This window comes from Cetorhinus maximus, chromosome 4 (genome assembly GCF_964194155.1).
Source record: "Cetorhinus maximus chromosome 4, sCetMax3.hap1.1, whole genome shotgun sequence".
NCBI classification, from domain to species: Eukaryota; Metazoa; Chordata; class Chondrichthyes; order Lamniformes; family Cetorhinidae; genus Cetorhinus; species Cetorhinus maximus.
The window spans coordinates 48,824,360-48,841,486 of record NC_135882.1 but is presented as its reverse complement, the minus strand read 5'-3'; the positions used below and the strand labels follow the sequence as shown (position 1 = coordinate 48,841,486).

General features: G+C 44.3%; 1 protein-coding gene across 2 annotated transcripts in view; it reads right to left on the bottom strand.

Moving 5' to 3' along the window:
* amph (amphiphysin) overlaps positions 1-17,127 on the bottom strand; it is a 286,781-nt gene that overhangs the window by 94,392 nt on the left and 175,262 nt on the right. For both annotated transcript variants that reach the window (XM_078540157.1, XM_078540156.1), the window contains exons 6-8: positions 9,098-9,205; positions 8,717-8,802; positions 6,804-6,879 (exon numbers count right to left, since the gene is read on the bottom strand). In XM_078540157.1, coding sequence (XP_078396283.1) covers positions 6,804-6,879; positions 8,717-8,802; positions 9,098-9,205 — 270 coding nt within the window. The remainder of the gene's footprint in view (positions 1-6,803; positions 6,880-8,716; positions 8,803-9,097; positions 9,206-17,127) is intronic.

Here is a 17,127-nt window from a genome sequence, read left to right as displayed (position 1 = left end):
CCTGCTGATCATTTCCAGCATTTTCAGCTTTCACTTCAGATTCTCAGCAACCTGTGGTATTTTAGCTTTTTGTTTTACAGGTAAGCATAATTTATTCAGTAACTCGCTGGAAATGCATGAAGATTGTTCAGATGCCAAAAGGACAAAATCTGGAACAAATTGAGTGGCAGAGATTGATCAATGTTTATCATTATTCGCACATACAACTCACACCACTAATGGAGTTGGCCAGTAATTGGAAGGCTTTTTAAAAAAATTGCTCTCAGGATGTGGGCGACACTGGCAGTGCAGTATTTATTGCCCATCCCTACTTGCCCGGAGAAGGTGACATTGGGCTGATTTCACTCTCACAACGGTGTTAAGCAGGAAATTCCAGGATGACAGAATGTCAACATATGTTAAAATCAGGATGAGTGAATTGACCATAACTTGGAAGTGATGATGTTCTCTCGATTTTCTGCTAATATCCTTTATGACGGGAGAACCCGGTGGGAGGAGGGGAGTGGGCATGGGGAAACAGCTCAGATATCAGGCAACAATTTCAGGCTCAGTACAAATGATAATCAGGAGAGATCTATAATAGCGGCTGACCCAAAACTGCTCGTTTTACAAGTTTGGGCAAAGTCAAAGTGACTTCCCGTTCTACCCGGCCCCACATCTCATGAAGTGGTGTCACGTCAGGTGGTAAAAACTGCTACCATAATGAGAGCAGACAGTATGACCTGTGATTGGTCAATGGTGAATGCCAGACAGCTGGTATATAACCTGCCCACCTCCTAAAAGTGCCAATGACCTCAGGTAGGACATTTTTTCTTATTCTTTCATGGGATGTGGGCATCACTGGCAAGGCCAACATTTGTTGCCCATCCCTAATTTCCCTTGAACTAAGTGGCTTGGGGCAGTTAAGTCAACCACACTGCTGTGGTCTGGAGTCACATGTCGGCAAGACCAGGTTAAGTACAGCAGATTTCCTTCCCTACGAGACATAAGTGAACCCGATGGGTTTTTAATTTAATGGTCACCATTAAAAGGAGCTTTAAATTCCAGGTTTATTAATTTAATTTAAATTCCACCAGCTGCTGTGGTGGGATTTGAATCCATGTCCCCAGAGCATTAGCCTGGGTCTCTGGTTTATTAGCTCAGTGACATAAGAACATAAGAACTAGGAGCAGGAGTAGGCAATTCAGCCCCTCGAGCCTGTCCCGCCATTCAATACTATCATGGCTGATCTCATTTCGGCTTCAACTCCAATTTCCCGCCCTCTCCCCAAAACCTTTCAACCTATTACTAATTAAAAATCTGTCTATCTCCTCCTTAAATTTATTCAGCGTCCCAGCATCCACTGCACTCTGAGGTAGTGAACTCCACAGATTCACGATCCTTTGAGAAAAGTAATTCCTCCTCATCTCTGATTTAAATCTACCGCCCCTTAGCCTAAAACTATGGCGTCTCGTTCTAGAATGCCCCACAAGGGGAAACATCTGCTCCACGTCTACTTTGTCTATCCCTTTTAGCATCTTATATACATCAATTAGATCTCCTCTCATCCTTCTAAACTCTAGCGAGTATAGGCCTAAACTGCTCAATCTCTCCTCATAAGACAAGCCCCGCATCTCTGGAATCAATCTATTGAACCTCCTCTGAACCACTTTCAATGCAACTACATCCTTCCTCAAGTAAGGGGACCAAAACTATGCACAGTACTCCAGGTGCGGTCTCACTAATGCCTTGTACAGTTGCAGCAACACTTCCCTATTTTTATACTCTATTCCTTTAGCAATAAATGCCAAAATTCCATTTTCCTTCCTTATTACCTGCTATACCCGCATGCTAGCTTTCAGCGATTCATGCACGAGGACACCCAGATCCCTCTGCACTGAAGCATTCTGAAGTTTCTCTCCATTTATTCTTCTGACCAAAATGGATAACCTCACACTTATCCACGTTAAACTCCTTCTGCCAAATTCTGGCCCATTCACCTAACCTGTCCATATCCATTTATAAATTTCTTATTACTTCATTGCAACAATTTTGGTGTCATCTACAAATTTAGCTATAGTACCTTCTATCCCTGAATCCAAGGGCAGAATTTTCTGCCTGTCGGGCGGGCGGGCCCAACCCAATCTCCGGCGGGTGGGGAACTGATCCCCGCTGGAGAAGCAGGCCCCACCGCCATTTTAAGTGGGCGGGCCTTACAGCGTGACATCCGGCAGGTAGTGCTATGCACTCCCTGTGCGGGCGGGGGGAGGGAATTCCCCAAAAGTGAGAGTGCGCTCTTTCACACATGCGCACGAAACAGCGCGCATCTCCCTGAGGCTAAGTGCTGCCTCAGGGAGATCACTGACACTTTTAAAAAGATTAAAAATAGAAATTTTTAAAAATCCTTAACATGTCACATGAGATGGGACATGTTCATAAATTACACTAAAACTTAATTAAACTGTTTAAAACCCTGCATGAAACCTCATCCCGCTGGTGGATGAGGCTTCATGTTTTTTTTATTCCCCGGCAGGTTTCCTGGCCTGCCCGCCAACCTTAAGGTTGGACGGGCAGGTCCTTTAATTGTTTAAATGATTCTGTCAATGGCCTCAATTGGCCATTGACAGGTCGGCGGGCCCGCAGCTGATTTTGCTGTGACCCCGCCTTCCTGAAAATTTAAACAGGGCGGGATGATATCGGGGGTCCCCTGACGTCATCCCGCGTCATTTTACGCGTCGGCGAGCGGGCCCCGCCCCCTGCTCGCCAACGGCAAAATTCTGCCCCAAGTCATTAATATAGATTGTAAATAGTTGGGGCCCAAGGGCCGAACCCTGTGGCACCCCACTAGTTACAGCTTGCCATCCAGAAAAAGACCCATTTATCCCGACTCTCTGCTTTCTGTTGGTTAGCCAATCCTCTATCCAAGCTAATATATTACCCCTAACTCCATGTGATCTTACCTTGTATATTAATCTTTTGTGCGGCACCTTATCAAAGACCTTCTGGAAGTCCAGATATACTACATCTACAGGATCCCCATTATCCACTTTGCTTGTCACATCTTCAAAGAACTCTAGCAAATTAGTCAAACACGATTTACTCTTCATAAAACCATTCTGACTCTGATGGATTGCATTTTGACTTTCCAAATGCCCTATTACTACTTCCTTAATGATGGATTCCAACAATTTCCCAATGACAGACATTAAACTAACTGGTCTATAGTTTCCTACTTTCTACCTCCCCCCTCCTTTTTGAATAAGGGTGTTTATATTAGCATTTTTCCAATCCACTGGAACCTTTCCAGAATCCAGGGAATTTTGGAAATTATAGCCAATGTATCCACTATCTCCGCTGCCACTTCCTTTAAGACCCTGGGATGTAGGCCATCAGGTCCTGGGGACTTGTCACCCTTTAATCCCAATAGTTTGCTCAGTACTTTTTCTCTAGTGATGGTGATTGTTCTAAGTTCCTCCTTCTCTATACCCTCTGCACTACCTGTTACTATTGGGGTGGTACTAGTGTCCTCCACCGTGAAAACTGAGGCAAAATATTGATTAAGCGTCTCTGCCATTTCTGTGTTCCCCACTATTAACTCCCCAGTCTCATCCTCCAAGGGACCAACATTCACTTTAGCTACTCTCTTCCCTTTTATATACTTGTAGATGCTTTTGCTATCAGTTTTTACAATTTGCGCTAGTTTTCTTTCATAATTTACCTTTGCTCTTTTTATTATTGCTTAAGTAACCCCTTGTTGATCTTTAAAAGTTTCCCAATCTTCCAGTCAGCCACTGACCTTTGCAATTTGGTCTGCCTTAGTTTTTGCCTTTATGTTATCTTTAACTTCCTTGCTTAGCTATGGATGCTTATTCCCCCTCTTACCATCTTTCTTCCTCTTTGGAATATATGTGACATTACTACTACACCATTATACCCGTATCGAGGCTAATGAGCTCATCCTTGGCTTAGCCAATGCAATTCGCAACTGCAATAGGTACCAAGACAATGAAAGAGCAATTATGGATAGTCTGAAACACAGCAACAGAGTTCAGATCCCTGCCTTAAAAAAAATGGTGCGATGGGTAAGGACAACTAATGACGATGAATCTAATGACGACATGATTCAATGAACTAAATTTTCCATGGTCCAGGAATTGGGCTTGGAGGCGGGGCGGCCGTGAATGTTGTGTGGAGCTGCTTCAGGAGGCATTTCTGCCACGAAATATATTTCCCCAGGGGGGTAAGATTGTGGATCAGCTGCCTGTGTGAACAATCAAATGAAGCAATTAAGATGCCTGGTAGAGGCTATTTATCATTCACGCTGGCATATTTCCAGGATTGGAGCAGCACCTGCCATGTGCAGAGGCCGTTGGCTTAATGGAGGCAGCCTCCCTGAAGTAGTCCAAGGTGCCACTGGAGCCAGAGGCTCCATCCCCCAATGAGCAGGCTGCAGGCAGGTGGCGCTGTGGGCCGTCAGCAGCAGCAGAAATTTTACACAACCACAATCTGTAACCTCATGCCCGGCGTATCCCCAACTCTACCAATGACATCAAGCCAGGGGATCAAACCTGGATCAATGCAGGAGGACATGTCAGGAGCAGCACCAGTCATACCTAAAAATGAGGTGTCAACCTGGTGAAGCTACAACACAGGACGACTTGCATGCCAAACAGCAGAAGCAGCATGCGACAGACAGAGCTAAGCGATTCCACAACCAACAGATCAGATCTAAACTCTTGCAGTCCTGCCACATCCAGTTGTGAATGGTGAAGGACAGTTAAACAACCCACTGGAGGGGGATCTGGAACTGCTGGCCCTCTGATTGGGATCCCATCCACCATCTGTAATTAGACAGCAAACTCGGAGGCCTTGTCAAGGGATATCCCTGTGCTGTTCTCACTGCTGGCAATTGCAGGCTCAGGACCTCAATTTTGAAACATGTATTTAAAAAAATCATGACTAAACAAATTTAATTGCTTCTACTGAAGACTGCTATCCTTGGAATAAAGATTGCTTCAAGTTCCACAGTACAACAGCAAAGGCTTTTTGTAAAAGTGCATATAGAGAAACAGCAGAAAAGAAGCGGGCACAATTACAAATAAATAAAACTATAAAGCAATCCAATTTAACCATTTGTGAAGGTAAAATTTGCAATATATTGGTAACATCCAGCCAAACCAAACTAATCAAGCTGGAAATAAATGCCCTAGAAATTAGTTTTATATCATCTTACAAGTGCCCAGGTTGTTGACAGCCACTAATCAGTTAGTCAGAGGATTCTGATGAAAATTCAGTCCAGTGTGCGGTCCAGCTCAGTGACATAGGGCGATGTAATGCTTGTGCCAGTAAATGTGCAAGTATATGGAAAATATCTATCCCACAATTTCAGAAAAGGCATTCAAATCAAATGTCAAAAATCTGTAGGATAGATTTGCTGTCTCTTCTCTTCCAATTCAGAGCCTCACTTACTGTCTTGCCAAAAAATGACGTGGACACATTAAGGTTCAGTCTTGCCTCTTCTTTAAACAATCAGATTGCCTTGCAAAGCCCCAGCCCAGCAGCAACTGTTTGCCAAGTACCATTCCCTTGGATTACCTTGGGTTTTCAGCCTGATTTTTGCTTTGCTCACCGTTGAGCCCTCCATAAGAGGTTTCCTCCCTGCCCTGTACACACTGCACACACCCCCAGTTAAAACTGACATCTCCATTGCAGAATTTACCCAAGGAAAGCCTGTCCCTAGCCCGCTCTAGTAACATGCATGTGGTGCAGTTTAATCATTTCTAAAATTACCACTTCACTACTAGGGATGGGTTAAGGTTGGATGAATTAGATTGGCAATATCCACACCTAATAAATTGTCTAGTTGCGCTACAGATTCATAATCCAACTGGTTAGAGTTTCAAATGTCTAAGACACAATTTACTTATTCTGCAAGTTGTAACAACCATACAACTCAATGTGTCCTTCACTTCAACACAATGCAAGATGAATGAATCAAGCTTCTTTGCATTTACAGTTCCCACCACTCACATCATCCACGCTTATCCTGGACATCCAACTATAGCAGGCAAATGGCCTTAACCATTGTCCATTACCATAAGAGTCAATTATAAAGACACGGTACAATGTATTAAGTACACCAGCAATTTCACGCTGTGCAAGCAGCTGCTCATTTCTCATTTAAAGGTGTCATTAATAAACGTGTCATTAAAGCATTTCAGACAGTCTCGCCACCTTCAGTTCACCATACAGCAAACCTTCCCCCACCCTCCCCACAAACCCAGCCCTGTGGCCTCTAGGAGTCCTGCCATTGCTGCTTACAAACAATGGCCAAAGACACATTCTGTCAGAGCCTGCTGAAACTTAAGCTGTAGGCCATGGGGTGTGGAGTACTGGATTGGGATAAAAGACAAGAGTCAGATAACAATATACTAAACAAATGAAAGCTGAGACAGATGGGAATATAACCACTGCATACTTCAGCTCCATTCAGTTCTTTAACACTACTGAAGATGAAGCTGGTCAGACTGCTCTCTCTCTCTGAATCACTACCACAGCTTGAGGAATGGCACTGGGCCATTTACACAGAGCAGCAAGTGGAGCTAGGGGCAGAGGGTGAAAATTCTTTCCACATTTCGAAACATTTCTTGGTTACACCAGCTTCCGTTTATAGTGGGAAAATTGCATTGACACCAATAGGCCCAGTATGAGTGAGGGAGACTGAATAAACAAACAAACAAACAATCAGTTATACTAACAAAAAGGCCAACCTCTGAGAAGCTCTTTCAGTGCCCATGCCACCTTCAGTGTCTCAGTCTACTCACCACTGCAATCTCCTTGTGAAATTTTGACTCTATACATGTAATGTTTCTGAAGGTGCTGACATAGAAACCAACTCGGCTGTGAAAGAAAAAAACAAATGATCAGCAAATCTCATCCTCTTACTTCAAAAGTGCATAAAAAACATGAGACCATGTCATGTGATTGTTACTGTGGGGCAAACCATTGTCTTTACCATGCACACGCAGGCCTTCACACTGAGGGCTGGGTTTAACACTGGAGGTGGGTTCCCCATCCCCCCCAGTGGAAAAGTCAGGGGTGAGCCCACTCCCACTTGGCGGGCTTGCCCTGTCGCCATTTAACAGACTTGGGGCTGTAGCTCAGGGAGGTACTTCCGGAGAGGAAGTCTTGCCTCTAAGAGCTGCCAGCTAATCAAATGGCCAGCAGCACTCTGGTCCCAGCATGGCCATCAAGTGCAGTGACCAGTGATGTGACTGCAGTGCGGGGGGAGAATCACAGGGCTTGGGGGGAGATATTGAGGGGCCCTCCGGTGGGCCCAGGTGACCAGTAATGGAGGTGTCCCCCCCCCCACCCCCCGCCCAATATCCCCCCCACTATTCGTCCCACCAGGATCAGAAGTCCCGGCTGAAAAATCACGGAAAGGTCAGGTCGCAGAAATATTCATGGACAGCATCGAAGCACAGAGCATCGACACTGATGGGGAATGTCTGGGCCAGTATTCTAACTGTGGTCTAACCATTGCATAGGACAAATGTATCATTACCTCCGCTAGTCTTTGATATTACTTATGAAGTTCAAAATGCTATTGACTGTCTTTTATGGCTTTGTCCACTATTTAAATCCTTTAGTCTATCTGGTCATCTGCACTCTTAAACATTTTTACATTGTGTGTACACAACCATCTTATTTTTGTCCCAAGATGATTAATATCACAATTCTATACGTACATCTGCCACCTGTCTGCCCATTTCACTAATTCTGTTCATCCACTGGGAAGTATCCAGAGTGGCAATGCCACCTTCCTTCTGTATTCCTCTTTTCTAACATTGGCAAGCATGAGATTGGCATCTCTCCAAGACAGCTCAGCTGAGACCTGCAACACTAGAAAAGCATGCGCCAAAAAATGTATTTCTTCCCAGTTTATGCCACACATGTTGCTGCCCCAATGTATTGTGTCACTGTGCGTTCACCAAGGGGGATCTGTTCAGGGGAAACTGGATGTCTGGGCACTTGTCCACTATGGTGCCACCAGAAGCTGACCTGCGCTGTTTTAATGTGCTCCACTGCACAGGTGGCAAGGACACCTTTTTCAACATATGCCTGTCAAGACCAAAACATCACAGGACCAGGCTGCAAATTTTATTCGGAGGCAAGCACAGGAACCGACAGTGAGCTTCCTGTCGGCATCAAGTGGATCAGGTCCAGAAGAGGCTTGAACGGGTGAGCTTAATTTTTATTACTTTCCTTGTTGGAGTTGAAAATGAGCAGTATTCCTCCAGCCTCCACAAGGAAGTCTTAGGTTTTCACAGGGACCTCCGCAAGACAGCTCCGCAGCTGATCCCACATATTTGCCTGCTTGGTGGGCAGCCTCTGAGTCACACAAATGTTTACCACTTCCCATTGGGTGGAAATTCAGCTGGCAACACTTAAGTGAGGCGTTAGTGTTAAATTATCCCAGGCCTTTCTAATATCAAGGTTATTCTCACCCCAAACCAGCACCTCAGGTAAAATCAGGTCCATAATGTTGAAAGGACAGAGCTATATGATGTACAGGCTAGGCTGCTGGGAGCAGTGACTGAATCAACCGCAATGATGCGAAAAACAATCTTGGCTGGACTAAAGCCTTTTACTTCTCATTGACGATATACAAATGAGAGAGGTAAAAATGCTTTTATATAACAAGAGAGATAACATAAGAAAGAATGGAGTTTAATACCTTGACCACAATGATGGCAACTCATCCTGTAGGTCAGTATTTAGTTCCTCAAATACTTTCTGTGCCTTTTGAAACTCCTCTTCTGCCTAAAAGATATCAAGAGTATTGGTGTTTTATTTTTGACATTCATTGCAAACATTGCGAACATTGCAAACATTGCGAACATTGCTGGAACAGTGAATACAAAGACCTTCTTTGTATTCATGCTAAGCAGATGATATCAGAAGAGGTCTGTCTTGTATAACTCTGGTGCAACAAGTGAACAACCTTCAAGTAACTCACTTGCTTACAGTTGGTAGCTCAATGTTGAACGTAACTAATTTCACTTTGTCAAGAGGGATGATTTCAGATCATTAACTTAAATGTATTCTAATGACATACCTTGGTGAGTTTGCTATCGTCCCTTCTCTTTGAATGCTGCAAAGATTCTAGGTGATGTCGTGCACAGTCATAATCGACAAGCTTTCTGCTGCGTTTTGCAATTCGAGTCTGTTTGAGATGCAAAAAGAAGTAAGAACAGAATTATCATCTTGATCCCATTTATACAGCAGCTCCAACACCACTGCTGTTAATGTTTTTCCCCCTGACCATACATCAGGCAGTCTCTGGAAGCATTATCCCACTTATAACTGAATGCCATCATAGGCAGAAAAGGAAAACGTATACACGTGATCAATTTTCTCTTTTAGTGCAGATGCTAGATGATTAAGAATAGAAGGCTTTCTTAAATTTAATTACCTTCAAAGGAGAGCTTTGACTGCTGCCAGTTCATAATGGGAAAGAAAGACTCACTTTTATTCAGTATCACTCAGGGGCTCAGGATGTCCCAAAGCGCTTTTCAGCCAATGAAATGCTTTTGAAGTGTAGTCACAGTTGTAACGTAGGTAATGCAGCTGCCAATTTGCGTACAGCAAAGTTCCACAAACAGCAGGCTGCATTTTTCCTGTAACAGGGAAGCTGCGGCCGAACGTGGGAGGCTACTCCGCTTTGGCCAGCAGCAGGGCCTGAGCGGCATATTGCCCACGACAGCCAGTAAAGAGACTGCCGCCCAGCTGCCATCTAATTCAGGACCGAGGCTCGCTGCCAAGAGCTGCTGGCCCAATCAGAGAGCCAGTAACTCGGCAGCCTCAGCAGCTCCATTGTTAATGGTGGCCAGTACTGAGGCTGAAGCTGCAGGGACCAGGACTCTTCGAAGGCCAGCAGCCCTCGAAGCTAGGTAAGTTGGCTTGGGGAACGTCGGAGCCCTGGCGATCAGTGGGGCAGGGCATCATGGACCACTGGCAGCACCTTTGCAATGAGGATGGCCATTGCCATTGGGGTGGCGGGGGCCCTCTGTGACCCATGCAGTATTCATAAAAGAGGGCCCCTGACTGGGACCCCTTGTGGGGTCACCAGGTTTCACCCGGTAGTCTCCCCACATGGCGGTGGGCCCTCCCGAAATAGGCAAAATGCCTCTAGAGGCAGGAGATGATTTTTAATGGCTACTTAAGTGGTTCAATTGGCCTCCCAGTGCCAACCTTTCTGCCACTGGAAAAATAGCAGGAAGACAGGATGCTCCACTCCCAATACATTCCCCCACCATTTTGCCAGACTTTCTGCCTTCCAACCTGTCACCAAAGGGTCCAGAAAATTCAACCCAGCAATGTGATTATGATCCGATAATGTGTTACTTACTGGTGTTGATCGAGGGATAAATATTGACCAGAACACCACAGCTGATTTTGAAATAGTGTCATTAGATTTTTTATATCCACCTGAGCGGGCAGATGGGGCCTCAGTGTAATATGTCATCTGAAAGATTGAACCTCCAACAGTGCAGGGCTCCCTCAGCACATTGCTGTTAGCGTGAATTAAGTGCTCAACTCTCTGTAGTGAGGTTTGAATCCACAACCTTCTGACTCAGAGGAGAGAGTGTCACCAAGAAATCCATGACCATTTACAATCAGCATTCACATTCCTACATTTTTGTAGTTTAAGTAAAAACTGGAGAAATTAAAAAACAGGAATTGTAACAAACAGAATGCTCAGTCATGACACCAGTAAATTTCTAGTTGTATTTCCAACTTGTTAGATGAATTTCAACTCGGTCATAGAAACAGAAGTTGTGATTGCTCAGGGCAGCAGTGAGTTTGGAAACAGTACAAATGTCCAATCTTGTCACCAATATCTTTCCTGGACTAGACAAATGCAGAAGAGCAGAGGGCTGGTGAGGCCATTAACAAGTGATAGTTAGTGGAAATGGCCATAATAAAAACAAATGGACTAGGCCAGAATCCTTGGTTTTGTACCCAAAGGAACTGGACACAGAAGTAAGGAGATGACCCTGAATTTGTACAGGACCTTATAAGGCAGTGGTTTGAATTTGTGTTTGCATTTATAAATTTGTATTTATATAGGCCCTTATGACCCAAAGCGCATCATAGCCAAGAAATTACTTTTGAAGTACAGCCACAAAGTTGCATAGGCAAACACAGCCACTAAAACAGCAAATGACTTGATTAATTAGTTAGTCTATTTTTCAGGGCAGTGATTTAGGAAGGCAGCCATTGGTCGTTATCCAGGGGAACTATTTCAGGAGATCCTTTACATCGTTCTAAACAGATCTAAACTGTTCCCACTCATGAAAGGATCAAGAATGAGAGTTTAATGCCTCATCTAAAAGGCGACAGTGTTAACAGAGCAGCATCATTCAGTACTGTGGTACGGCACTGAAATATAATTTACTCAAGTCCTGGAATGGGGCATGAATCCATATCTATGCAAGTCAGATATAAGTGTAACAAGACACATGGGCCAAAAGGGTTAATATGCCAACTGCCATCTTCAGTAGTTTAAAGAACAGTAGAGGCAGCACAGCAAAAGTTTAATTTTCTGCTATGTCACTATTTTGATGAAAGGCAAACATCACATCACAGAAGCACAGAATCACAGAATTGTTATAGTGTAGAAGGAGACTATTCGATCCATCATGTGTGCATTGGCTCTCCGAATGTGCAATTCACCCAGTGCCATTCCCCCACTTTCTCCCTGTAGCTCTGCACATGCTTCCTTTTTGGATAACAGCCTAATTCCCTTTTGAATGCCTCGATTGAACCTGTCTCTACCACACTCTCAGTTAATGCATTTCAGGTCATAACTACTCGCTGTGTGAAAAATTATTTCCTCGTGTCACTATTGCTTCTTTTGCCAATGACTTTAAATCTGCACCCTCTTGTATTAGATCCTTTCATGAGTGGGAACAGTTTCTCCCTATCTACTCTGTCCAGACCCTTCATAATTTTCAATAGATGTATCAAATCCCCTCTCAGGCTTCTCTTCTCCAAGGGAAACTGTCCCAATTTTTCCAATCTATCTTTATAATTGAAGTTCTTCACCCCTAGAACCATTCTCATGAATCTTTTCTGCACTTTGTACAATGCCTTCACATCTTTCCTAATGTGCAGTGCCCAGAACTGAATGCAATGCTCCAGCTGAGGGCAAACTAATGGCTTACACAAGTTCAACATAACCTCATTGCTCTTGCATTCAATGTCCCTATTAATGATGCCGAGAATACTGTATGCTTTATTAACTACTCTCTCAACCTGTTCTGCCACCTTTAATGACTTATGCACATATACACGCAGGTCCCTCTGCTCCTGCATCCCTTTTAGTGTTATACCCTCTGTTTTATATTGTTTCTCCATGTTCTTCCTACCAAAATGAATCACTCTGCATTTCTCCGCATGGAATTTCACCTGCCACTTATCTGCCCATTCCATCAACTTGTCTATGCCCTTTTGAAGTTCTACGCTATCCTCCCCACAGTTCACAATGCTTCCAAGTTTCGTATCATCTGCAAATTTTGAAATTGTGCCCTGTACACCAAAGTCTAGGTCATTAATATATATCAGGAGGAGCAAGGGTCCTGGGAAACCTCATTACAAACTGTCCTTCACTCCAAAAAACATCAATTAACCACTACTCTCTGTTTCCTGTCATTCAGCCAGTTTAGTATCCATGTTGCTATTGTCCCTTTTATTCCATGAGCTATAACTTATCTCACAAGTTTGTAATGCAGCACTGTATTGAATGTCTTTTGAAAGTCCATGTACACCACATCATCAGAATTACCTTCATCAACCCTCTCTGTTACTTCTTCAAAAAACTCTAGTAAGTTAAGCATGATTTTCCCTTAACAAGTCCTTGCTGGCTTTCTTTAATTAGCCTGCACTGTCCATGTGACTATTAATTTATTTTTTCTGGAAGTTTCCCCACCACCCAAGTTAAACTGACTGACCTGGCAACTTACTTCCTGAGCCATGGATATGGCACTGTTTTGTTCTAGCCATTGAGATCTAATTAAAGATTTGTTTGGTGACCTCAGCAGAAAATAGTTTGGCAAAGTCAAGGCAGTTAGAAACAAAGATTTGTGTGAAGGTTGTGCTATTTTCATTACTGTCAATTGTTAATGCATTGATCTGTAAGTGGAAGGACAGAACATCTGTGTAAAATAGTGTCTTTCAATGAGAGTTTAGAATCAGACCAGTATTGAATGGTGCAAAATCAAAGAGACAGAGAATTCATAGTTTTACAAGATGAAACTTCAAGTAAATGCAACAGGAAAGAAATGTGAGAATGGAAATAAGAAAGCTATACTAAAATCTTGCTAGACCAGTGGAAAAATAGCTTATCAGTAAAGAAATCAATTAATTAATTGAAGTTGTTGATAAGGTATAAGTTGGATTAGATTCTCCTTTTATTCAGTTAACATTTCGAGTCCGTATGACTCTTGTAAACAGGTCTGTGTAGGTTGCTGTATGCGAACATTTTAAGAATGCACTTCTAGCTCATAAAAGGTATAAAAAGTCAGTCACTATTATAAGGATTTCAAATCATCCAGCAAAACAGGGTGTTCACCGCTGACCACGGAATAAGTCTCGCTGAGAAATCCAGTGAATTCTCCGGTAAGAATTTCACCTCTATCTCCATGCAGTGATACTGCAGCTGATAGCAGTGATCTTTACTGAGTATTCGCAGCATGGAGCAGCAGTGGTTTTCACAGACACCCAAACAGAAAACAAAAACACCAAAACAAAATCACTTCTAATTTTTTTCATAAATAGAGCAAATTAAAGATTGGGGCATTGAATGCAGAAGCTAAAATGTAAAAGCTTTCTTTTAAAAAATAATTATTTAAAATATTTAGCTTAAAAAATCTACTAGAATCTCATAAATGTAAAACTGTTTTTTCAGAGTTTCTGTTGTTCACTAAATGTGATTAAACATATCACTGTTACGAATCCAGTTATACCTGATTGAACAAAGTGTTTTTATGGGGTTTCTAGAAGAGATGAGGGGGCAGGAAATTTGAAAGTCTCGCTGATTTCAGTGACTGCCAGCTCCTGGGGCAGTCAGGGTGCAGGAGCGAGTGAGTGGCTTGGTATGTGGTGGGCGGGGAGCTAGATCCACACTGCAGCATGAAGTGGAGCCCTGAGTGACAGACAGCAAGTTCAGGATTTCTGCACTAGTTTGCACATGCCTGACATCCTGACATTGCAGTCAGTTTCAGAGGGTAATGATGGCAAATAGCCCATAGTCTTTGATTAACTGAATACTGAGCTCAGATATGTAACACGTTTTAGTCCCAGTCTATATTTTGTTATTGTCTGAACATTATTGCATACTCAGCAAAGCTATGAATGCTTGACTTCGATGCTTCAAGAACCTTGTTGATTTTCAGGACTAGATAGAACATGCAATCAGAAATAGATATCATCCTCTGACACAAGAGTGCCATCAACGAAACTAAACTGGTAGCTTATTATACCATGTTTTGGGCCACATTATAGCAAGAATAAGGAAAAGATACAGCATAGATTTACCAGGACAGTACCAGAGATGAGGGAGTTACAGTTATGATGAAAGACTTGAGAAGAAAGGGTGTTTTGCACTGGAGCTGTGAAGGTTAGCGTGTGACCTTGAAGGCTATGATTAGGTAAACAGGAATTTCCACTGGTAGATTTTAATCCACCACATCTGGCAGGAGGGAGTGGGTTTAATTATAATCATCCCAGAAAATGATTGCCTCTTTCAAGCTCAGTTCCTAGCCATGCCACATTCCAAGGTGAATGATTCATCTGCCTGCTTCAATGTGGGAGCCTCACTATTATGTGCAAATTGGGTGCTATGATATCATTAGGACCCCAAAAGCATTTTAACTAGTGGCTGAATGGGGTTCTCACAGTGGTCACCTCATTCAGTCCAGATCTGGCTTAAATTTTCTCTTGTGAGAGAAAAGGAGCAGGGTTATTTGTCTGGGCCTCATGAGTCTAGGTTCCACAAAGAAAATCTGGCCTTCTGCTGTTGTTGTCTTCCCCCCTACTTCCCACCCAATCACCCAACCCCCTGTGATCTATCTGAATCCCAGTGCTGCCCCATCTTTGCCTGCCAGCAGGCCAGCTCTCTGTTTCGGTCCACTTCAGATGGGCAGCAGGTTGGAAGCATATCACGTGGACTGTAGTGGATCAACAAGGTGGCTCACTACCACCTTCTCAAGGACAATTAAGGATAGGCAATACATGCTGGCCTAGCCAGTGACGCACATATCCTGTGAAAGAATCCATTTTAAGAAAGGGCCAGGAGTTGAAGTAGTCTAGGCCTCAAATTGATAATGTTAGGAGGGAAGATTTACTTACTCTTCCCCCGTTTACCTGAATTCTGTTCCCAGTTAAAATCTTCCTTGTTATTTCTGTGGGAGCTCTTTCACTACAGCATTCCAAATCCAATCCCATTCCCCCACCACACTCTCTGATTCTATGCTATGGCGGAGTAAATTTTCACCTTCACTGCCAGGGGGATAATCTGGCAGGGATCACAATGCCCTTTATGCAACTTGCCTGACTTACATTCTGTAGCATTTAAAGCTGGCAGCATTGAAAAAGGGAAGGCATCAACTAAACAAGATTGACAGTAGAACTGAAAGACTCCAGTAATTGCTGTGAGGTGGGCAGACAGCCAGAGAGTGCACCAGTACAGTGATGAACATGTCAGTGGGCAATGTCAGGCATACCATGGAGGCCCTGTTTGATACTAGAGCCCAAGAAGATGCTATTATAATTTTCACAGGAAAGCCCCAGAGCTGGTCTGAGTGACAGAAACAACAGAACGTATAAGTCTTTTTTCTGCATTTATCACACCGGACACTTGAAGAACAGCTGAACTGTAACACTTTGCCAATGGTTGACAATATGAGATTCAATTGCTGAAAATAGTGCCCCGAATTTTCCCAGGTTTGCACTAAGTGTGGCATCAGGCGGGTAAAATGTCGTGCTGCCCGCCAATGGTGATGGTGTGTTTTCACGCTGTATTGCCCTGAGCCCGCCTAATTATTTATGTACTCCCGGGGAACACGCTGTTTCAATGGTGGGTGGGCTCCCCATTCGCCTGCCCACCATCACCCCATGGTTGCATCACACCAGGCGCCATGATTAAAGGCCAGCCACAAGCACAGTGCTCATTGCTTCCAGCTCACCACTGCTGCCTGGGAGACATGGCCCTCAAAGGCAAGAAGACTGCAGCCCCCCTCGATTTAATGACATGTCCTCTCAAGCAACTGCTGGATGCCGTGGAGGCCCGCAGTGATATCCTGTACCCCACTCTGGCCGCAGGATGGGCAGCAACGCGACCAATCCAGCTTGGGAGGCGTTGGCAGCAATGGTCAGTGCCAACGCCCTTCAGAGGAGGACAGCCACCCAGTGCTGCAAGAGGATGAATAATCTCCTCCATTCCACCAGGTTAAGTTACTCTTAATGCACAGACTCACAAACCCAGCACACATCTACAGGGCCCTCACTCACTACCACTACCACGTGAGGGCCCAGCAGTGTAACATCCATCAGACAACCATGCTGTGAGTGATGTGTCCTGTTTCACAGGCCACTGCCCATGGGCTAATTATCCCTCCTTGCTTTTTCGCAGGCACATCTGGGAAACAGCCGACACAGTCCATGACCCAAGGCCTCTTATCAAGCCCCGAAGAAACCTCTTAAGAGGAATCTGGAGGCACCTTCCCTGAAGTCCTGTCACAGCGCCCACGCTAACCCCCCAACCCCGAATGCACATGCGCTATATTCAACGGTAGGGCTGCCCGTGCACTCCCCCGTCACTAGTCACTTCAACATCAAAGCTGCACCTGCCCCCTGCTCCCCCTCACAAGCCACCACAGAGGCAGGGCGGCACTTAACCCTGACCCCCCTCACCCTCAAAAGTCACCTCCGAAGCAGGGCGGCACTTAACCCGGACCCCCCTGAAGCCTGCAAAGCAGCAGGCAACCCTGGCGAGCTCTGCGGAATGTTGCTGTGCACTCACCTCCAGTTCACCCAAAGTGAAGGCTGCCAAGTGCACGTCGCCTCTGTGCCATTGTGAAACAT